Source organism: Nuphar pumila, chromosome 14, assembly GCF_984573655.1.
Source record: "Nuphar pumila chromosome 14, dmNupPumi1.hap1.1, whole genome shotgun sequence".
NCBI lineage: Eukaryota > Viridiplantae > Streptophyta > Magnoliopsida > Nymphaeales > Nymphaeaceae > Nuphar > Nuphar pumila.
The window spans coordinates 68,137,419-68,162,880 of record NC_143262.1 but is presented as its reverse complement, the minus strand read 5'-3'; the positions used below and the strand labels follow the sequence as shown (position 1 = coordinate 68,162,880).

The following is a 25,462-nucleotide window of genomic DNA, read 5'->3' as shown; positions in this document are numbered from 1 at the left end:
TTTTTCCACTCTCCTCTCTCTCTCTAGGGGACGATTTCTAGAGAGAGAGTCTTTCTTTCCCTTATTTATAATTGAGGAAGTTCTCTAGAGGGGGTGATGCCATGGTAAAACTCTACCTCTACCTACCATTATCTTCTATTATTTGTTTATTTTTTTATTAAATTTTATCATGTGTAATATTCTACACTAAGGGGGACACCCCCTTTTAGAGGATTAAGTGGGGTAGCGTTCTACCCCAGGTAGAACTCTACCTCATCCTTTCATCTTTAAATTCATATCTATGTTTTTAAAGTTTAAATTAATTTTAGTTTTAAAAAGGTATGGATGGATTATGGGTTCGGGTTGGACCCATGATCCAAATCCATATTCAATTTCAATTGGATCTCAACCCAGATCGGGTACTAGTCAATATGGATCTTGGACTGGATCCAGATCTATATTAACATCAATCCAATTATAAACAGAGCGGGTCGAGTCTGGTCCGAATCGAAAAAGACCCAAAAATAGAGGTTGGTCCAATAAAAAAATGCATTTTCTAAGCCAACCGATATCCGAATTCGATAAAACAGATCTCCTACGAGATCTATGTTCTGGAATGGATCTAACTATGGTCTTGGATCTATTTCGCTCATGAATTTTGCCTTAATTTAACCTGAATTTAACTCGAATTTCAGTTTAATTTAAAGGTTAAAATAAATAAATTCACATATTTTTCTCACCATATATGGATCTTGTCAATGGACCTTGGACCATGTCCAGACCCATGTTGATGTCAGCCCATATCGAATATTTTTCATAATTTTGTCATATTAAATATAAATATTTAATTAAAAATATATTTTTGAGCTTAAAAATTATGGAAAAATTATGAGATATAGTTTGATTTTCTGTGTATTGAAAGCTATGTCACAAAGACTCGACAAACTGGGTGCCGCACCCGCATCGACGCGACGCGACGCGGGTGCGCGTGCGACACCCGGTGCGGTCAACTCAACCCTGGGTGCATTGACTGCACCCAGGGTCATTTGTGTCCATTTTTTTTTAAAATTTTACTCTAATGGGTGTAATGTGAACCCAGAAAAAAAAACAAGTTTACCAAAAAAGATGTGTTTGTCCCCAGGAAAAATCACAAAAAAATGGACGTTTCACAGGCACCAACTTTCAGTTTCAAACAGAAAGCAAGAAAGAGGGAAAAAATCAGGAAGCAGAGAGAGATAGAGATGGAACCTGCTTCTTGAGGGACTGCTGGAGGGATTCAGAAGGAGTTCTGGAAGAGGAACACCTAGGGAAGAGAGGGGACACCAGTGTGTCGATCAACACCTGCACCGTCTCCTCCATGGGAGGCACCTCACGGCGCCACGATCCCATCACCCACTGTCTCACCCTCTCTTCTCTTTTCTCTGATGAGAGAGCCCCTCTTGTTGGGGTTTTGTACCCAAACTTATTATCTTGCAAGCACTTAGAAAGAAGAATAACAAGTAGCAAAAAGCATGAAACTTGTGCATGCACAGACGAAGAGAGTATCAGGTGCAACTTTTTCAGTAAGAGTACAGTGCAACAAAGAGTCACACAAATATATATATATATATATATATATATATATATATATATATATATATATAGAGAGAGAGAGAGAGAGAGAGAGAGAGAGAGAGAGAGAGAGAGAGAGAGTTGTTCATGCAGAGGCAGTTGCCGCCAATTTTGCTATTTCGAGACGAGGAGTTGGAGGGGGAAGACGTTTGGTTTCTTGGGAAACAGGGGATCCCTCGACACTATAAAGCACCCAAACGTAAAGCTCTCTCATGTTGTGCTTGAACATTTTTTCACATAAATGGGGTATTTTAGATTGAGGACATTTATGGAACAATGCGACGTAATTTTGTTGCGCTGCAATAGAATACTTCTGGACCTATGTCACATGGGTGCGGGTGCGGGGATGCAACACTTTAAAAAACCTACGGTGCGGGGGTGCGGCAGGGGCAAAAATGTAAAAAAAAATATTATATATATATATATATATATATAATTTTGAAGTTTTAACAATTAACATTTAATAATTAACATTGTCACAATATCATTCATCAATCATCATTCATGCAATACATCAACCTAAATATCAATCAAATAAGTAAAGCAGAAAAGAACTAAATTACATACCAAAGTATATCCTGATGAAGTAATTGATCTTAATAATTTTCTTCTTCATCATCAAATGCATCATTAGAAGGAATGCTGGGCTCAGCTAAATCCATGTTTGATATGTTGAAATTATGCTCTCCCTCAAAGTCACACTCTTCTGGGTTTACATCCCAAAATTTGAATGTTCCTTGTCTGTGTTACAAACTCAATTTGAAAATGTTAAATACAATAAAAGTATATTTAAATGAAAAACTAAGAAATAATCAAATAACTAAGAGAGCAAATTAGTATCTGTATTCATCATTGGTTCGTGAGAGTAATCGAAGATTTGAATGAACATATACTAAATCCTCTGCACGCTTGCTGATGAGTTTGTTTCTATTCATATTGTGGATTTGAGAATATGTGTTCAAATTTCTTTCACAACAAGATGAACTAGCAGGCTGCGATAGCAATCTTAATGCAAGACGTTGGAGAAGAGGTGTTTATGATCCAAATGTTGACCACCATGTGATAAAATCTATATTATCCTTTTCTCTCGCGAATAATGCCGGTTCATATAATCTCGAAGATGAAAATTTTCCAAACTCTTGTGTGACTTGATGTAGAATATATGCTTATGAAAAAAGTCTTGTCATAAACATATTTCTATGTCTTGATAGCTCTGGGTCTAAATTTGGAGGGACACGACCAATACCACCAGCCTGCCACTTATTTGCATAATATTTTGGATTAAGAGAATGTTCCATGCAATACAAAGGAGTGTTGCTCTTATCCTATCTTCTGACTAAAATTGAATAAATATGATTAAAAAATTCTGAATTATCCAATGCAGGATTTTTTTCTTTATTCTTGAAAACTATAACTTGTATTGTATTTTTTTCTTCATTCTTGAAAACTATAACTTGTATTTTTTCAATCATATTATCCCACATTTCATAAACTCTGTGAAGCATGACTCATCTTTATCAACTTCTCTTAACATTTCCCAAATAGGTTGCGTAAATTGAAGGAAGTATACCACTCTATCCCAAAACTCATCATCAAGAATGAATTTTTTAATTTCTTGAGCCTTGATATCATCATCAACACGATAGAATGTCTAATTTTCATCAGTCACCATGTTAATCAAAGCATTCTTCACTCTTTTAATCCTCTTCACAATCACAATGATAGACGCAAAACGTGTTTCAGCGACCTTCCACAATTTCAGGTCAGAATACCTATTAAATATAGTATTAGCACGATGGTGGTTAATAACAAAATTCCTAATGCTTTTGACATTTTTTTCTAAATCTTCAATCCATGAACATAAAACATATGCTTGTGAGTTTTCTTCTTCTTTGGGGTTGCAGATGCTCTTTAAGGCCAAATTTAAGCTGTGTGCTTGTGATAACCCACTTCTTTTATGACTTCTATAAACAATCCCTTCAAATACTCTGCATTTTTATATTCCCCAGATGCATTAACTGCTTTCAAGAATAGTGGGCCATTAAGCGAACAAACAATGAAATTGATCAGTAGACACCTTTGAATATCTGTCCATTCATCAGACACAATAGAAACTCCATTTTGCTCCCATGAATATTTTTAATCTCCAGCAACCTCTCCACATTTGCCCTCTCTTCTTCAAGAAGTGTGGTTCGTATTTTTTCTGAACTTGGAGGCACATAGCCACTCAAATTACAATTTGCCAAGGATGTTACTAAATCCTTCCAATAAGGATTTTAGCCGCATTAAATGAGAGTGAACTAGAATAAAAATACCTCCTAACTTTTCTATCCAATTCTTCTCTCCTATAGCCGCATTAATTGTATCGTTCCTCTACCTTCTACATTGACTTTTTTTTTTTTTTTCAGCATCTTCTTGGTGGCTTGCAAATGACACACTAATTGCAGAAGAATCGGCCATTGCCTTTCTCTTCTCATATTCTTCTTGTATTTTCTTGTATTGTCTTCGCATTGCCTCATCAACTTTTCTGCATCCTGAAATGCTATGTCCTGGTATCTTCAACAAATGAGCCTTCACTCTTGTGTAAGACCCAACAAAATCTCTTTCGCAGAGCTTGCACCGAAATCTCTTGTTTCCACTACCTCCTCCAGTTTTTGCAAGTTTATCTACATGTACCCATAGTGGCTTCACATCATCAATCCCACTACAACTATCAGCAAAACTCACATGTTGGGATGAGGATGACGCAAGTCCTTTTCCTTTATCCATTATTTTTATCCTAAAAACATAAAAAAAATACATTCAAAATTTCAACTCAATTATACAGACATTATCTTGATATAAAAATATATATAAAATTAGGAGCAAGGAGGGAGGATCTGTGAAATGAAGTGCCAAATGAAAAGGGCAAAGTCTCCAAGCGAAAGCACGGAAGCACGCACATACACAAGAGGCCACAAAAGGGCAAAATAAACCACAAAAGTGGTCAATCACAAAAAGAGGTAAAAAATATATTTCACTTCATAGAATGCTTCACAAGAAGCTTAAAAAATACATGGGGCTGTGCCCCTTATTTATACACAGCAAGGGACCCAAGGAGGGGCTCCCATAGAGTCGTTGGAGCCCCTCCAACGGTCATATTTATGACCGTTGGAGGGGTCCAACGACTCTATGTGGACCCCTCTCAAATGAATAAAAAAGAAAAACTAAAAAACAAAAAAGGAAAAAGAATAAAGGAAAAAGAAAGAAAAGAAAGCATATCAAAGATATGCGTGTACATGTGAAATGACAGAAATACCCCTATCGGGTTTTACAAAATAAATATATATATATATTTATATATATAGATAGACACAGACATATATATATTATATATATGTGTATGTGTCGTAATCTATATATATATATATATATATATATATATAAATCAGAGTTACCAGTCGAGGAAGCGGGAGCGGGAAGCGATACGGGAAGCGGGAGCGGGAAGCGAGGCACTTTCAAAAATTTAGGAAGCGGGGAAGCGTGGGACCACTTAGAAGAAAATTCCGAATCGTCTCGGAAACGACCTAGGAAGCGAACCGGAAGCGACCTAGGAAGCGAACCGGAAGCGAGGGGAAGCGAAAAAAATGAAAAAAATGGGGAAGCGACGGGGAAGCGTGGGGGAAGCGCGCTTCCCATTTATGGGAAGCACGTTTCCCATAAAAGGGGGACGCGCTTCCCATAAAAGGGAAGCGTGCTTCCCAAAAAAGGGGGATGCTTCCCCTCACGCTTCGGAAGCGCGACGTTTCGCGCTTGCGAAGCGCGCTTCCCCTTTTGCCTAGGCGCTTCCGGTAACTCTGATATAAATATACATCATATTTTAACACCCCCCCTCAAACACATGGTGAAATCACCGAGAGTTTGCTAAGGAGGAAGTAGAAGCGAGGCGAAGGCAAAGCTTTGGTGAAGAAGTCCGCCAACTGATATTCGGTAGGAACATATGGGAGTTGAATGGTGCCTCGTAAGAACTCATCTCGAACAAAATGATAGTCCATCTCAATATGCTTTGTTCGTTCATGAAAAGTGTGATTGCTAGCAATATAAATGGAGCTCTTGTTGTCACAACACAACTTTGAAGGAGTTGAGAATGAGACACCCATATCTTTAAGTAAGCTTCTTAACCATATAATCTCAGTTGTGGTAGTGGCCATCGCACGATATTCTGCTTCGGTAGACGAGAGAGAAACTTTACGCTGCTTCTTACACCTCCAGGAGATAAGCGACTCCCCAAGAAACACACAATAGCCTGTGGTAGAATACGATCATCGGGGTTACCCCCCCAATCAGAGTCAGTATACGCAAGTAAAGTAAGAGGTGAAGAAGAGGATAAGAATACTCTCTTAGTTATGGAATTTTTTAAGTATCTGATAATCCTCATTACTGCTGCCATGTGAGTAGTGGTAGGAGTAGTCTGAAATTGGCTTGCACTATGAACTGCATGTGAAATGTCAGGCCTGGTGATAGATAAATATGTTAAGGATCCAATCAATTGACGATAAGGCGTGGGGTCTGCTAAAGTTGTGCCATCATTAGCTCTCATCTTGGCATTGATCACTTCTGGAGTCTCCACCCTTTTGTCATCTGTCAGCCCAGACCTAGCAATAATGTCAGAGGCAAGCTTCATCTGAGATAGGACATACCCCTTGGGGGAGTATGCAACTTCAATTCCTAAGAAATACCTTAGGAAACCCAGATCAAACATATCAAATTTTTTTTTAAGAATATTTTTAATAAGATCAGTACCTTTGTTATCATTACCTGTGATAATCATGTCATCAACATATAATAACAAAATTGTTATGTATTCATTAGAAGATTTAACAAACAAAGCAGTATCTGTGTAACATGAGGAGAAACCATTATCAAGAACTACTTTTCTAAAAAGATCATACCAAGCTTTTGGTGCTTGTTTCAAACCATAGAGAGCTTTGTTTAATTTTAGAATATTACCTTTCCCAATTTCAAGACCCGGCGGAGGGTCCATAAGAACTTCTTCACACAGAGTTCCATTTAAAAACGCATTTTTAACATCAAGTTGATATATCAGCCATTGTTTGACGGATGCTAAAGCAATTAGGGTTCGTACACTAGTCATTCTGGCTACAGGAGCAAATGTTTCTTCATAATCAATCCCATATTCTTGGGCGTAGCCTTTTGCAACCAAACGAGCTTTGTATCTTTCAAGAGACCCATCACATTTAGTTTTTGACTTTATATACCCATCTACACCCAATTGTTTTTTTTCCTAAAGGTTGAGGAATAATGCTCCAGGTTTGGGCCTTGTTAAGAGCCTCTAATTCAATTTTCATAGCTTCAATCCAATGTGGGTGATCTTTAGCTTCCTTGAATGAGGTAGGCTCATGATACAAATGTATTAACATGAGACATGCCCTATAATTCGGAGAAAAAGATTCATAAGACACAAATTTTTGTGGTGGCCTACTATTACGAGAAGATCTTCTAGGTGGATTGTTATCAATAGATTCTTCTAAAGAGAAGTCTTGAGAGTATCTGTCAATAGCAGGTTGATGTTCATTTCCTATCCGCCGGGTATATACATTTATATCATTAAGGTTTTCATTTTGGGAAGTATTATCATTATAATGTAAAATTCCATCACAGCTAGTATCACAAGTAATTGCCTCAGGGGATTCAATTCTAGGAGCTAAGTCGAATAGAAAAGAATAATCGATGTCTTCCTTAGATGTGTGGATATCGAAACCATTTTGTTCTTCAATAAAGTTTTCATTTCTCGACACATATAATTTATTGTTTCGAATATCATAGCATCTATAGCCTTTTTCATTCTCACCATAGCCAATGAACACACATTCAATAGCTTTAGGTGACAACTTATCTTATCCTAGACTAAGTACAAAACATTTGCATCCAAAGATTCTTAGTCTATTAAAATCTGGAGTAATTTTAAATAATTTTTCAAAGGGCGAAACATTTTTTAAAGAAGAAGAGGGCATACGATTCACAAGATATGTTGCGGTGAGAAGAGCTTTGGCCCAAAAGTTTTTAGGAACATTTTTAGATACAAGAAGAGTTCTTGTGGTTTCGATTAAGTGTCTATGTTTCCTTTCTGCAAGACCATTTTGTTGCGGAGTTTTAGGACAAGATCGTTGGTGTAAAATTCCATTTGTTTTAAAATAATTTTGAAAATCTTTAGACATGTACTCTCCTCCTGAGTCAGATCTAAAAGTGGCTATATTGTGTTGGAATTGATTTTGAACAAGAGCGTGAAACTCTTCAAAATTAGTGAAGACATCGGATTTATTTTTGATAATGTAAACCCATGTGTATCTAGTAAAATCATCAATAGAAGAAACATAGTAAGAGCAGCCCCCTTTGGACATAACGGGTGCCGGTCCCCATACATCGGAATGCACAAGTTCAAAAGGCCTTTTTGACACAAAATTGCTATGAGAATATGGAAGAGAGTGAATTTTTCAAAGAATACAATCATTGCATGTAAATGTATTTGTATTACAAAATTTTTCCAAAAACGGAAAAAGGTACAACTTGAAAATACTAGGGTGTCCAAGTCTCTTATGCCAAGTCTCAATATTTTTGGATTGAACATGATTACAAAATGATTCGGATGGCAAAGACAAAAAATCCATATAGTAAAGGTCCCCTCTTCTATGGCCTTGCCCAATCCGCTTCCCGGACCGGAGATCCTGCACATAGCAATGAGTTGGTGAAAACGAGACATTACATTCAAAATCGGTAATTTGAGAGACGAAAAAAAGATTTAAATTAAGTTTTGGAATAATTCGGATTTTGGGAACAAAAAATTCTTTGTTTTGGTCATAAGTTTTCTCAAGGTTTCCAATGCCTTCAACATTTAAAGATGTTCCATCGACGGTGGATACATATGATTTAAATTTATTGAGACTTGGTTTTGATAAAAGTGATGCATTTGGAGTCATATGGAAAGAGGCACCCGAGTCAAGAATCCAAGAAGTCATACCTGGAAAAGAGGAGATGGCGGCACCGGAAGTGGAAGGTGAAGAGGATGATGTAGAGACGTTCATCTTTATAAATTGTTGAAGAGTTTCGGTTAGATGAGCGATGGACTCCTTTATGTCACCATCCTTCTTTGAATCTTCATTGATGATTGGAGGAGTTTCCCCCACGGAAGCCACCTTCTTTTTGAATCTAGGGCAATCGAGACGATTATGGCCCGGTTCATTACAATTATGACAAATGATTTTTCTTCCTCCACCACCATTATTCTTCCAAAAATGTGGTGGTTTAGATCTTACATTGTTGCCGGGTCTAGACACGACATGCACTTCATCAACATCTCTTTTCAAGGCCAAATGAGTTTCTTCTTGACATAAATCGGCCAAAATATCGCTTAGAGGAGTAGAGGCCCTATGAAGTAGAGATCCTCTAAGTTGTTCAAATTCGGGATGAAGCCCATGAATAAATTGAAAGAACCTCTCTTTTTTCCATTTGCTCTTGTCTCATAGCAATAGCACTTCCTTCCCATTGCGGTTCGAGAATGACAAGTTCATCCCATAAAGAGGATAGGGCACTATAGTAGTCCCTAATGCTCATATCACCTTGCTTGGTAGCTCTTACCTTTTCTTGTAGAAAAAAATGCCTAGCAAGGTCTCTTTGGGTGTACATGCCTTTCATAAAAAACCATGCTTCATTAGCCTTTTTGAATTTTGCAAGATTTGCACAAATCTTCAATTCGACATTATTCATGAACCATGCTAAGATTTTAGCATGTTCACTTTCTCAATCTTCCATTTTAGAAGAATAATCAAGAATAGCTTTTTCTTTTTCTTCTTCGTTTAAGGCTTTTTCCTCACCTCCTTCAAATTTAGTTAACTTCAATTGTGGTTCCGGAATGGTTCCACATACGTAACCTCAAAGCTTTTTACCTTTGAGATTATTCTCCATAGCGGCCGCCCACATGCGGTAATTGGTCCCATCCAATTTGAATGAGAGATCGATTTTTGCATCTTTGTTGGCCATTTATAGAAAAAGAATTTATAAGACAAGAGAGATGAGAGGTATTACTTGTCAAGGGAGGATCCGATGAAGCCTTCTTAACCAAGGCTCTGATACCATGAAATGAAGTGCCAAATAAAAAGGGCAAAGTCTCCAAGCGAAAGCACGCACATACACAAGAGGCCACAAAAGGGCAAAATAAACCACAAAAGTGGTCAAACACAAAAAGAGGTAAAAAATATATTTCACTTCATAGAATGCTTCACAAGAAGCTTAAAAAATACATGGGGCTGTGCCCCTTATTTATACACAGCAAGGGACCCAAGGAGGGGCTCTCATAGAGTCGTTGGAGCCCCTCCAACGACTCTATGTGGACCCTTCTCAAATGAATAAAAAAGAAAAAACTAAAAAACAAAAAAGGAAAAAGAAAGAAAAGAAAGCATATCAAAGATATGCGTGTACATGTGAAATGACAGAAATACCCCTATCGGGTTTTACAAAATAAATAAATATATATATATATATTTATATATATAGATAGACACATAGACATATATATATATTATATTTATGTGTATGTGTCGTAATCTATATATATATATATATACATCATATTTTAACAATCTGCCCCTCCCCTGCCAAAAACAGGGAGGGACTCAACCCCTCCCTTGAAATGAGAGGGAGCAGGGACGAGGGCTCGACCCCCTCCCCTGTCGAAAATAGAGGGAGCAGGGGGGGCTCAGCCCCTTCCCTGCCGACCCAACAAGAGAGCGAGAGGGGGGGCTCGGCCCCTCCCCTGCCGAAAACAGAGGGAGCAGGGGGCCTCAACCCCTCCCCTGCCGACCCAACAAGAGAGCGAGAGAGGGGGGGGGGGGGTAAGCCCGTCCCCTGCCGAACCAACAAGAGAGCGAGAGGAGGGGGGGGGGGGGGGGCTCGGTCCCTTCCCTGCCGACCCAACAAGAGAGCGAGAAGGGAAGGGGGGGCTCGACCCCTCCCCTGCTGACACAAGAAGAGAGCGAGAGAGGGTACATACCTACGAAAGGAGAGGAGGAGCCTAGGAGGTGGCGTCGGGGTGTCGGGGTGTCAGGGTGTCGGGGCATCGGTAGGAGAGAGCTCGTACTGAGCGGGAGAGGAGAGGAGAGACGAGAGAGGGTACGTACCTACGAAAGGAGAGGAGGAGCCTAGGAGGTGGCGTCGGGGCATCGGTAGGAGAGAGCTCGAGCTGAGCGGGAGAGGAGAGGAGAGATTAGGGCAATTTTTTTTTGCCCTAATCCTCCTTTTCATTGTGGATTTTTTTTAACGCCGAAAAGTGGACGAAAATGACCCTGGGTGCGCTGACCGCACCCAGAGTTGTGTTGACTGCACCTGCACGCGCACGCGCACCCGCGTCACGTCGATGCGGGTGCGGCACCTGTTTTGCTGAGTCCCTGTGACTTAGTTCTGGACTTGTTCTTTACGCGTTCAATGAGATTTGCTTTCGTTTTATAGGTCATTTACCTGGTCAGATATGACTGTCTCTCGTTCATTTCCGGACGGAAACTGGGGCTTTCTCTCTGTCTCATTAGAGTCCTGATTTGATATGGATGTTGGAGAGTAGACATAAAAAAAGGGTTTTACCCTAATGGATATCAAATCTAGATTGGTCCCCACGCTGACCCAACCTTTGTGAGTTGGGCCAGGGTCCAGGTAAAGCCAGAACCCACTTCACGAGTTTGAATCATTAGTTAGTCACAACTCAGATTCACAGATTTCGGGATTTAATCGACATCTTCTCATAAAGTGTGATTTTTTTTGAGAAAACATAATATCTGAATATTTCTCGAATTTTGAAAAACAAAAACAAGATGTTTTCCATTTAAAGATTTTTTTTTAAATGAACTCGAAATCGAATAAGAACTTTGAGAGAGTGTGGACCCACGCTGGGAGGCGCCCCCGGACCCCCCTTTTCTGCAAGGGAAAAAACTCTGAATCAGGCTCCACAACTCATTAGCTCGACCCCTCCCCTGCACAAAGAGGGCAAGAGGGCGCAGGGAGGGGCTCGACCCCTCCCTTGCACAAATTATATATATATATATATATATATATATATATATATATATATATATATATATATATATATATATATATATATATATATATATATATATATTTGCCGCACCCCCGCACCCGCACCCATGTGACAGATTGAAAGCTTTAGTTTTATTATATAATGGATTGGCTAGGCAGTTTCTGTTGGGCTTGTTGGTTCCTAGTTTTAGGTTTTGAGACTTCACCCAGACCCACTCCTTCACATTGTTATGAAATTATCACTTGTATGATATTTGATCTTCTCTTCATGTTAAAATACTGTTTCATTATGTTGAATTTATGACAATATGGATTAGTAAGGTTTTTAAATCTTGCATGTGCTCATATTGTATTTGATGTGAGACTGGTTTTTTCATTTCTAATTTTTAAACTAGAATAAGGAGTTTGACTCACATTAACTTAATGATCATGCTTTGGTACACATGATGTATCTATTCACATTGCAGCTTTTGTTATTTGGTGGACATGGAACTGGTGGCTGGCTGAGTCGATATGATATTTATCACAATGATTGCATTGTTTTGGACAGAGGTAATCAGTTTTATTAGTTTCATACTAACTTTATTGGGTTTATGGAATAATGTCAGATAGACCCATTCATGTGTTAGTTCTCTAATGTTGAAACAGGTTCTCTTTTGTTTCTTTAAATTAGGTTAGCTATTAGTCATCTAATCTATACACATGGATAAGGCAGGAGATGTACAGTTGCACACACCTTTTTTCCAACCACCATGAGATACTGTGAACATTTTGTTTAAGATTGTGGTTGTCGAGATTATATTGAATGTGGAATGACAATGACTACTTCAAAAGAACAAATCTGCTATTGGAGAATGGGTTCTTTTATATAGAGAGTTAAAAAGGAAGTGATCTTCTTCTCCATTCATCTGTGCTCTTTCAGTGACTTGGAGTGTGGACTATGGATCCACCTATTTATTTATACAATGCTATATATTAAGCAAGGAAAAAGAAGAGTAAGAAAGGGAACCATAAAGAAGAAGCTTCATTCATTCTAAAAAAGAAAGATACAACTCCATATGGGAGACGTCTATCCCTTTCTCACTAAAAGACAAAATATGAAAGTGGAATGACAATGATGGCTATATAGAAGAAGAAGAAGAAGAAGAAGAAGAAGAAGAAGAAGAAGAAGAAGAAGAAGAAGAAGAAGAAGAAGAAGAAGAGGGTTAGAGTGTTTATGTCAATTGACTCAATTAAGTAATTAGGTCTGCCTAGATGCCTGCAGCTAGCTGGACTAGGCATCTAGTTGGCCACTTAGTCCCTCCCTCTTTTGACTACAAATATTAACAATTATTTGTGTAAACTGTACTTACATGCATAGTGATATACAATATACACAAATATGAAAGTATAAAATTTGTACTAGCTAATTAAACTATAAGATTTCAAAAAGTCGATCCCTTTATACTACAACCACTATCATACTTGATTTATTATTATGGCATATCCCAACAACAGAAGCAAGTGTGATCCTTGATGAATTTTCTGCTATTTTTTCTCATTCATGATCATTGTCTAACAATTTGTTGTTTGACTTCTTTATTTTCATGCCATGTTTTCTTGCTTTCAAATGTATGCTTATCTGGTTGCTTGAATTTAATATAGTGTCTGTGGAGTGGAAGCGCCTGCCTACTAGCAGTGAGCCTCCTTCAGCTCGAGCATATCACTCTATGACTTGCATAGGTTCTCGCTATATGTTGTTTGGCGGTTATGATGGAAAGTGTACCTATGGCGATCTGTGGTGGTTGGTTCCAGAAGGTAATTTTCTGTGGAATGTAAAGGACCAGAATCATTTTTCATGTTCTTGCGACCTTCACATAGCTCAGGACTTATGCATTAGTTGAATGATGGTAATATATCCACTTCATTTTACACTTTTGCAAATTTCAAGGTCTAGCCTAGATAAACTACTGCATCTGTTTGGAAGTTTCATTGATTTAAATGTTTGCTTACCTTGTGGAAATCTTTCAATGGAGCTTATATATTGCAATGATCAAAGTGATGTATGAAGTTCCCTCAATATCGTTTTGCAAAGAAAACAAAATGTATTGGTCTTTCGTGTGGGATAAAAATTGAAATCTTTCAATTTGGATCTCAGTTGAAATGGAGAAAAAACTAAGTTGGCATTACTAAAATGTTGAAAATATAACATTAGATTGTGAAAGCCTTGTCGATCCTTGAACAATTCATTTGTCTATGTACTTTAACAGCTACCTGGAAAAGCAGTCCAATATAGAAGATAATAGGAAAAAGTACATAGACAAATGAATTGTTCAAGGATCGACAAGGCTTTCACAATCTAATGTTATATATATATATATATATATATATATATATATATATATATATATATATATATATATATATATATATCAGGGGATTTTTGGTCATTTCACATCATATAATAGGGACAGCCTAATAGGGGCTGTATGGACTTTTTAAGGTCTTTATTTTCTGTATTTTTATTTTTTGAATGTTACAGTCAATATGACTGTTGGAGCAGTCCAACTAGCCGTTGGACTGTTCTCAACAGTCATGTAGGAGGCAAGGCAGTCCAACTACTAGCTGGACTACCTCCCTTTTTCTCTCCTCTTTGGCTCTATAAATAGAGCTCTCCCTTTATAAATATGTGTTTTTCTAAGCATTGTTGTGGTTCAATACATTTTATATTTTTACATCGTGTTTTCTTTGTGACTTGTGTTTGATGATTATCTTCTTTGTTGAAATTGCGATTGGCCCGTTAGTGGCTCTATTGTAATTGTGCTCTCTTGTAACCTTTAGTGGCATTCTATTGTATTTGTATTTTTTCATTTCATGGTATCAGAGCCTAGGGATCTTGTGTATTGAAACACCTTGATCGTGCTCTCTTTATAGTGGTGACCATCTTCAAGTCTTCTTCCTCACCGTGATTGTCATCATGGGCGAAAGTGAATCTTCCTCCGTCATCTCCTACAGGCTTAATTAAAGCAACTACTTGATGTGGGTTACCGCCATCGAAAACCACATCAAAGGGAAAAGGTTGTGGGGTTTTGTTAGTGAAACTACTACCGAACCCCAACTAAAGCTAACAAGGAAAGAAGAAGATCAAATTAAAGCTCTTTCCAAAGAAGAAAAAGAGAAAACTCTACTAGAATATCAAGAAAGAGTGGAGGATTGGGAAGCTAACAATGCTCAAATACTCTTATGGTTCATAAATACCATGGAGTTCAAGGTCGCTACCATTATTATCAAATTCAAGAAAGCATGTGGTGCATGGATATTTAAAGAGCACGTTCTTTCAAAAGGACATGTCTTGGCTATCAAATCTCGAAGATAAAGTGCATACTACCAAACAAGGAGATAAAAGTGTAAGAGATTTTTACGGTCTCTTATCTCCCATTTGGGATGAATTGGCTATGATGGAACCTAAGTGGGAAGGTTTGACAATTGGAATGAAGCAAAGGCAAGTGGAGAGAGAAAATCTTTTCTCCTTATATGGCCACCCAAAAACTATGTAAAAACCTATAAACCTCCTCGCTTTGAGAGAAAATACAATGGAGGAGGAAAAAGGTTATTTGTCACTTTTGTAATGAATCGGGAAACATAAGACTGGATTGTCCCATACTCAAAAGAAAAGTTGCTGCGGTAAGTGAAGAACCTTCAAAACGTGAAGAAACAAAAAAATGAGGCAACTTCAATAATTTGACGATCACTCAAATTGTGGAGGCCATTTCACAAATCCTAAAAGCCACCCCTTCTACATCCAGTGCCGTCGTATCTTCCTCTTCTCCTCCGAGTAAGTCCTTACTATCCGATTGCACCAATTCATATTTTTCATGTGTGTCAACCACTGATGGAACTTCTTTAAATGTGAAGTATAAAAAAATTTTTTTTTTTCTAATGATTCAATTTTATTTTGTTCCAAATGTTAGAGTTTTTTCAAAACTTAATTTAAATCCTTTTTTGTTTTCCATATCTTATAAGGTCTTTTTCTCGCCTAAGGCTTGTTGGGTGCAGGATCTCCAGTCTAGGAAGCTCATTGGGCAAGGCTATAAAAGAAAAAACCTTGAATCCTTTTGTAACTATGCTAAAGAGGTTGACTTAGACCTTTGGCATAGAAATTTAGGACACCCAGATCCAAACTATCTCTTTTTTCGTTTTTGAAAAAATCTTGTAAGGAAAAAGACTATGTATGTAATGATTGTATACTTGAAAAAATGAAAATGTTACCTTTTAGTTCTAGAACTTCTTTATCTAATGAAAATTTTGAATTGGTGCATTCGGATGTGTGGGGTCCCACCCCCATTATGTCAAAAGGTGTATTATCATATTATGTAACATTTATAAATGATTTTAGTAGACATACTTGGATCTACTTCCTTAGCTTCAAATTCGAAATATTTTCATAATATTGTAAAAAATTAATTTAAAACAAATATTAAAATCTTTCACTCCAATTCAGGGAGAAAATTTCTTTCGTATGAATTTCAATCTTATCTAAAAACCAATAGTATTTTGCACAAAAAATCATGTCCTAGGACTCCTCAACAAAATGAAATTGCCGAGAGAAAACATCGTTATATTGTTGAAACCAAGGTTGTCCATATCGTACGATACAATACATATAGTTATTATTGTAAGGTAATGGCCATAAGAGGACCGTTGGGAGGCCACCCCAACAGTTACTCACTCTCCCAATAGTCATGTCTCTTGGGCTGAAGGGATTTCTCTCAGGGACGTGTCTGTCATGAAATATTGCGGATTCCAATGCACTCCACGACTCAGAAACATTATACATATCAAAATGTAAAAGATAATTTTATTCATAATGGACTTTAAAAGAAATACAAAAATAAAATTACATTCAAGCCTTACTATAATACACAACGAAAAATAATGAAACACCCTAATACTACCCATCACTCTCTCACCTTACAAAGGCACACACCCTCTCATATTTATAGAGAAGAAAAAAGAAGAGAAGAGGGGGAAAGCTCTCAAATGGGAGAGAGAGCTCACAACGACTAGAATTCTGGCCGTTGGGAGTAAGTCAAAGCTAGTTTAACTTCTTCCATATATATATATATACTATGTCACAGGGACTCGGCAAAACAGATGCCGCACCCGCGTCGACGCGATGCGGGTTCGCGTGCGGGTGCGGCACCGGGTGTGGTCAACACGACCCTGGGTGCGGTCAATGCACCAAGGGTCATTTTTGTCCATAATTTGGGCGTAAAAAAAAAAAAATTTCCCCCGATGAAAAGGAGGAGGATTAGGGCAATTTTTTTTTTTGCGCTAATCTCTCCTCTCTCTCCCCCTGAGCTCGAGCTCTCCCATCGCCGCCCCAGCTCCGCCGCCCCCAGCGCCGCCGCCCCAGCTCCGCCTCCCAGGCTCCTCCTCTCGGCTCCTCCTCTCCTTTCGTAGGTATGTCTCTCACTCTCTTCTTGGGTCGGCTGGGGAGGGGCCGAGCACCCCCCCCTCTCTCGGTCTCTTGTTGGGTCGGCAGGGGAGGGGCTGAGCCTCCCCTGCTCCCTCGTTTTTCGGCACAGGAGGGGCCGATCCCCTCCCCCATTTAGCTCTTTTTTTGGGTCGACAGGGGAGGGGCCGAGCCCCTCCCCCATCTGTTTTTTTTTTTTTTTTTGGGTCGACAGGCGAGGGGCCGAGCCCCTCCCCCATTTGTTTTTTTCTTTGGGTCGACAGGGGAGGGGCCGAGCCCCTCCCCCATCTGTTTTTTTTTTTGGGTCGACAGGGGAGGGGCTGAGCCCCTGCCCCATATGTTTTTTTCTTTGGGTCGACAGGGGAGGGACTGAGCCCCTCCCCCATCTGTTTTTTTCTTTGGGTCGACAGTGGAGGGGCCGAGCCCCTCCCCCATCTGTTTTTTTTTTGGGTCGACAGGGGAGGGGCCGAGTGTAAAACCCGAGATTTCTTATTTGAAAATATTTCAAATTAATTCAAATTGGGCCTAAATCCATATTTCGGATCTAGGACCCATAAGGGGGTATTTACGCTTAAATGTTTGCGTTATACTAAAATAATTAGTAATAAATTAGAAATATACCTATATATATATATATAGCAAATTCGAGGATCCACAGTTGGATCCACTTGGATCCAACTTGCGGATCCATATTTTGGGGGTTAAAATTTTTATGTTTAAAGTGAGATTTAAAATAAATAAAATTTTTAAGTTTTTAAAAGTTTATCCGAGGATCCACAGTGGATCCATATTGTTTTGGGGCCGGGTTGCGGGTCCCGGGTTCGGACCCGAGCCCCACTCTATGATAGCCCTTTTAAGAGAAAAGGGCAACCCGATAAGGGTTGCCCGATACGTTGTAACAGAAAAGGAAGGGGGGCAGGAGGGGGGTTACGCAGGGCGTAACCGACCTCCCCCCCATCACGGCTTGAGGGGGGCTAATAAAAGGGAGGATGGGGAGTTAGGGTTTCCCATCCCTCGCCTCTCTCTCTCCACTCAGTCCCCCATCTTTCCCCGTCTCTCTCACTCGCTCGGTGCGCACACGCCGGAAGAAAGAAGGTCGCCGACGAGCAACCAGCAGCCATCAGCCCTCCTCGAGCATCCCTGTCACGACAGCAGTGGGGGCGACTCCAGCCAGCCCGGTGCTCCCGCCACGACTGTCTCTGATCGCCGGAAAAGTCATCGGAGAAATGTACGGTACTTCTTGGACTCGGGGTGAGGAATCGAACGTGGGTTCGATTCCATGGGTGGATTGAGGGGAGGATTCAGGGATTAGGTTGTTTCCCCATTTCGAAAACCCAAACGATTTGGGGATTCACTGTACCTAACCCTAAACTGTAGCAAAGTTTATCCCAAATCGATTTGGGGATTTTTCTTACCTAACCCTACGTTGCAAAAATTCCTAGCCCAAACGATTTGGGGTTTGGATGTGGTATCGGACTAGCCCCATTCATGGGATTTCCGATTCTTTGAAATGGATAACCCCAATTTTTGGGTGATTTCTGTTTTGGGACCCAATAACCTAAATACTAAAGGGAAAGAGGAAACCGAAGTCTGTTTATTTTGGGTGCTGTGTTAGCAGGGCCCCAGCCGACCCAGTCGGCTGGGTGCTTTACATCCTGTGAGCCGGGCCATAGCAGGCCCAGCCGACCCAGTCGGCTGGGTGCTGGCCTGTAACTCGTATGATTCAAAAAAAAAAATATATATATATGTATGCTGTGCATTTTCTGCTATGCCATGATATTATTCACGATATGTCTGCCTATTTTCTATGGATATTCATCTGATTTACTGAACTCCAAGCATGATCAGAGATTTGTTAATGTGTTGTTTTCCACATGGGAGTGCACCTGAACTGAATCTGCGTAAAATATTGTAAAAAAAAAGAGGTGGCCTCAACAAGTTGAATTGTTGTAAAATCAAGTGTCTTTATGAATTAATTTTTGGGAGGTTTAATGCATGCTCACTGACCCCTTTCAGAATGTATAAACCAATTGCTCCGTTAGGATGATAAACATGTACATGTTTGCTCCAACGAGTTTGAATTATTATAGATCCAAGTGTCATTCATGAGATAATTTTGGAGTTTGATTTCGTGATTAATAACCCATTCATGTTGTGTAGGTTGATTTCTCCCTTATGATTATAAACAGTTATATGTAATGGCAGCATAAGATTGATCATTCATAATGATGTACATTGTTTGGTTGTTTTTTTTTGTTGTCCTAATATGATATGAAACCATACATACTATACATTGAAGATGTTCAGAATTTTTAAGTATTTAGTTTGGCCGAATATAAAGCTTTATTATTCAATTGTAACCTGTTTCAACTGCAATCGTTTATTGTCGATATTTCTAAACATGTTACATAAATTGTATTTCCCATGTAACGTACATTTATGGTAGCTTGTACTGTATTCTTTTGATTATTCTGATATTCTTGTACTTGGTTGCTGATCATGTAAAGACTTATCTCATGCACATGTGGGATTCGAGATTAGCAGGCTCTAGTAGGGCTGTAGAGTTCGTTTTCTGTAATACGTCACTACCCGTTTGGGTGGATATGTTCACTGCTCAATCATGTTAACTGAATCCTGCATATTATACTGAAATAGAACCAAGAATGGGGTGAATGAACTGGGCATCAGTGTTGTGTTGTAGAATTAGTCACATGAGAAATATTTGATGACTATACTAGGATGTTGCTTGTATTTGGGGTCACATTTAGTTACATGTATACTTGATTTACATGTGAAAAGGTACATGCACACTCACACACTTAAAGAAACTATGGATTGGTTAAGACCCCTATGTGATGTAGGTAACACACACATTGAAAATGCATATGAATAAATTATGACGTGCATATGTTTGGGGCATGAATATTTATGCTTTTGGCATTTTGGCCTAGTGTTGTAAATTGATCACTAATTTGGTTTTATTACGTGATGCACCGATGGCCAAATTGGACCATCACCGGCCTGGAGAGCCGTGAGTTGGTTTTCTTTTATATATGTTTTTTTTTTTAAAAGCATCACTTAAACCACATAAGATGATTTGGCACTTTACTACACTGTTCTTTGTGTTTACACGGGCTGGAGTCCCGAATGGGTCTCTGCAAGGAAGGATGCGGGGTTTTCACTTTACTTTTGCATATGTGTGGCAAACTTAAAGAATGAACTTTAAATAAAAATATAATGAATAAGAACAGTGTAATATACCTTCTGGGATATCTCATCTGGAGTATGAGAATCTTAGTTATCCGGTCTTGGGGAGACTGTGAGGATACAAAAACTCCGTGTGCATTGTTGCCCCTGAACCCGATATTGAGGTTCTTCTCCTGGCCACGGTTTTAGGGAGAATCCGCCACTTTACCCGGGAGTGGTGTGTTAGTCACAGCTGTGAGTTTATGGTACCAAGGAAGAGGCACTTGTGGGCGTGGAGTGTCCCCGACATTAGATGTGGAGGTCTAATGTTCCGATGGATGGTGTTGTTTCCTGATATCGGTCGAGGGCTAAGTTGGAACCCAGTAATAAAATACAAATTGTGTGTTAAGCTACCCTGGGAACCTACTTGACCTCGGGGTTTGTACCCGTTTGGTGTATCTGCGGGCCACGGTAATTAAAAAGAGGAACTTAAAGATGTGTGCATCTAATAGGGCATGCATATGGAAAGATGGAACTTAAATGAAAGATAACAGAAGAAATCATGCATTGCACATAATCATGCATTTTTCTGTTATGCATTAGATCATGCATGTTTGAATTATTCTTGATATCATGACATCATTTGGTGGTAGCATACGCTTTACTTCGTGAAATCATGCTGAAAGGTTGGTTATTTAGTTGTTGATATATGACACTGTTTACTGTTATTGATTGGTGAGTAAATGAAATCATTGGTAGTTATGAAAATTTAGATGTTGAAAATTTTATATCTGCACTCACTCAAATCACTGCATGAAATCTTATCCATGTTCTTTCTCTCATCTGGTTTCTTTAGAAGTAGCTGTGCTCAGAATTTCGGTTCTGACACCCTACTTTGTTGGTTTTTCACAGGAAATGGTGAACAGTGAAGTTGGACATGCATCTGGGGATGGATGAGTTATACTTGGAAGTGTCAGCTTCAGTAGAGGATATTGTGGCTCTTTCTTTTGTCTTTCAGTTCTTTTAAATTCTGCAATTGTTACTTTACTTTCAGTTGAAGAAAACTTTGTCTTTGAAATTTTATTACTCATTAATAAAAGAGTTTTAGTTGGTTGATATGGATGATAATTGCAACTTCGTTTGTGGTGTGTGGCTATCCAACTGAAATTGGAACTGTAGGGACCCCAGGTCTTTGGGAAGTTTTCCGCAACTCTTAGAAACAAAAAAAAAAAATTTCAAAAAAAAAATTCCGCATTTTTCAAAGGTAGGAGTTGGGGTCGTTACACCGAGCCCCATCTGTTTTTTTTCTTTGGGTCGACAGGGGAGGGGCCAAGCCCCTCCCCCATCTGTTTTTTTTTTTGGGTCGACAGGGGAGGGGCCGAGCCCCCCTCTCTCTCGCTCTCTTGTTGGGTTGGCAGGGGAGGGGCTGAGCCCCCCCTTCTCCCTGTGTTTTCGAATTGATTTGAAAATTGTAATGTATTTTTTTTTTGTGTTTTCAGGATAAAAATGACGGATAAAGGGAAAGGACTTGCGTCATCCTCATCCCAACATGTGAGTTCTGCTGCTAGTTTTGCTGATAGTTGCAGTGAGATTGATGATGTGGGGCCACTATGGATACATGTAGATAAACTTGCAAAAACTGGAGGAGGTAGTGGCAACAAAAGATTTCGATGCAAGCTCTGCGAAAGAGATTTTGTTGGGTCTTACACAAGAGTGAAGGCTCATTTGTTGAAGATACCAGGACATGACATTTCAGCTTGCAGAAAAGTTGATGAGGCAATGCGAAGGCAATACAAGAAGAATATGAGAAGAGAAAGGCAATGGCCGATTCTTCTGCAGTCAATGTGCCATTTGCAAGCCACTAAGAAGCTGAAAAAAAAAGAAAAGTCAATCTAGGAGGTAGAGGAACGATACAAGCAACATTCAATACATATGGAAGAGAAGAATTGGATAGAAAAGTTGGGAGGTATTTTTATTCTGGTTCACTCCCATTTAATGCGGCTAGAAATCCTTATTGGAAGGATTTAGTAACATCCTTGGCAAATTGTAATTTGAGTGGTTATGTGCCTCCAAGTTCAGAAAAAATACGAACCACACTTCTTGCAGAAGAGAGGGCAAACGTGAAGAGGTTGCTAGAAATTAAAAAATATTCATGGGAGCAAAATGGAGTTTCCATTGTGTCTGATGGATGGACAGATATTCAAAGGCGTCCATTAATCAATTTCATTGCTTGTTCGCTTAGTGGCCCAATATTCTTGAAAGCAGTTGATGCATCTGGGGAATATAAAAATGCAGAGTATTTGAAGGGATTGTTTATAGAAGTGATAAAAGAAGTGGGTGATCAGAAAGTGGTACAAATCATTACAGACAACACTCCGGTTTGTAAAAGTGCAGCGTTGAGTTTGGAGAGTGAGTACCCTCATATTTTTTGGACTCCCTGTGTAGCACACAGCTTAAATCTAGCCCTAAAGAGCATATGCAACCCCAAAGAAAAAGAAAATTCACAAGCATATGCTTTATGTTAATGGATTGAAGATTTAGAAAGAAATGTCAAAAACATTAGGAATTTTGTTGTTAACTACCATCGTGCTAATGCTATATTTAATAGGCATTCTGATTTGAAATTGTTGAAGGTCGCTGAAACACGTTTTGCGTCCATCATTGTGATGATGAAGATGATTAAAAGAGTGAAGAATGCCTTGATTAACATGGTGACTGATGAAAATTGGACATTCTATCGTGTTGATGATGATATGAAGGCTCAAGAAATTAAGAAATTCATTCTTGATGATGAGTTTTGGGACAGAGTGGTATACTTCCTTCAATTTACGCAACCTATTTGGGAAATGTTGAGAGAAGTTGATAAGGATGAGCCCATGCTTCACAGAGTTTATAAAATGTGGGATAATATGATTGAAAAAATACAAGCTATAGTTTTCATGCATGAAGAAAAAAATCCTGCATTGGATGATTCAGATTTTTTTAATCATATTCATTCAAGTTTAGTCAGAAGATGGGATAAGAGCAACACTCCTTTGCATTGCATGACACATTCTCTTAATCCAAAATATTATGCAAATAAGTGGCGGGCTGGTGGTATTGGTCGTGTCCCTCCAAATTTAGACCCAGAGCTATCAAGACATAAAAATATGTGTATGACAAGACTTTTTCCAGAAGTATATCTTCTACATCAAGTCACACAAGAGTTTGGAAAATTTTCATCTTCGAGATTATATGCACCGGCATTATTCGCGAGAGAAGAAGATAATATAGATCCTATCACATGGTGATCAACATTTGGATCAGAAACACCTCTTCTGCAACGTCTTGCATTAAGATTGCTATCGCAGCCTGCTAGTTCATCTTGTTGTGAAAGAAATTGGAACACATATTCTCAAATCCACAACATGAAGAGAAACAAACTCACCAACAAACATGCAAAGGATTTAGTATATGTTCATTCAAATCTTCGATTACTTTCGCGAAGCAATGATGAATACAGGTACTAATTTGATCTCTTAATTATTTGATTATTTCTTAGTTTTCATTTAAATATACTTGTATTGTATTTATCATTTTCAAATTGGGTTTATAATGCAGACAAGGAACATCCAAATTTTGGGATGTAAACCCAGAAGAGTGTGACTTCGAGGGAGAACATGAATTCAACGTAACAAACATGGATTTAGCTGAGCCCAGTATTCCTTCTAATGATGCATTTGATGATGAAGAAGAAAATTATTAGCATCCATTACTTCATCAGGATATACTTTGGTATGTAATTTAGTTCTTTTATGCAATACTTATTTGATTGATATTTAGGTCGATTTATGTAATTGCTTTACTTATTTGATTGATAATTTGATATTTAGGTTGATATACTGCATGCATGATGAATCATATTATGAGTTTTTGACAATGTTTACTGTTAAATGTTAAACTGTTAAAACTTCAAAATTATATATATATATATATAATTTTTTTTTACATTGTTGCCCCTGCCGCACCCCCGCACCCGGGTTTTTTGGAAGTGCCGAATCCCCGCACCCGCACCTGCACCCATGTGACATAGTATATATATAACATTAATCTTAACACCCCTCCTCAAACTTACAGTGTCTCATTGTCACTTTGAAATTACAAAAAAAAGAAACCCATTACAAAAGATGTCTTCATAGACTTCATCAAATTTGTCCATTTGGCGCTTTTTCGAGGGGTGCTCAATCATTTGCTCTATTACATAAAGGATCTTCAATATCATCAATCTTTGATACTCTTGAAATGTCTTTAGAATCATACATCCCGCCAATATTTAAAGAACCCGTAAAAGAGAGCAAAAAACAAGAGCAGTCTATATATATATATATATATATATATATATATATATATATATATATATATATATATATATATATATATATATATAGAGAGAGAGAGAGAGAGAGAGAGAGAGAGAGAGAGGATGGCCAAGCATACAAGCATAAGATACGTACAAAATAAGTCAATTTTAATATTTTTTTCAAAATCATTTAAAGTAAAAATTTTGAACACACACACACACACACACACACACACACACACACACACACACATATATATATATATATATATATATATATATATATATATATGGAGAGAGGATGGCACGTACAAAATAAGTCAATTTTAATATTTTTTTCAAAATCATTTAAAGTAAGAATTTTGAACACACACACGCACACACACACACGCACACACACACACACACACACACATATATATATATATATATATATATATATATATATATATATATATATATATAGAGAGAGAGAGAGAGAGAGAGAGAGAGAGAGAGAGAGAGAGATGACCAAAGCACAAGCATAGGATACGTATAAAATAAGTCAATTTTAACATTTTTTCAAAATCATTTAAAGTAAGAATTTTGAACAATCATTAACTATAAACATGATAGTTATTGCCAAATTCAACCATAATAGAATAATATTACGAGAGATGAAAACAATGAAAATCATGCACATATATATTTATCCCAAAAGACATATTAATGAATCATAAATTTTTATCATTATCAATTCTATCAATAACAAACTATCTTTATACAACGGAAGATATAAATAGGCATGGATCAATTAGAAGCAATATTTAAAC

At 38.2% G+C, this 25,462-nt stretch overlaps 1 protein-coding gene across 2 annotated transcripts in view; it reads left to right on the top strand.

Annotated features, from left to right (window-relative positions):
* LOC149816913 (Galactose oxidase/kelch repeat superfamily protein) overlaps nt 1-25,462 on the top strand; it is a 166,202-nt gene that overhangs the window by 69,049 nt on the left and 71,691 nt on the right. For both annotated transcript variants that reach the window (XM_089987740.1, XM_089987739.1), the window contains exons 10-11: nt 12,138-12,222; nt 13,315-13,467. In XM_089987740.1, the coding sequence (XP_089843866.1) occupies nt 12,138-12,222; nt 13,315-13,467 (238 nt within the window). The remainder of the gene's footprint in view (nt 1-12,137; nt 12,223-13,314; nt 13,468-25,462) is intronic.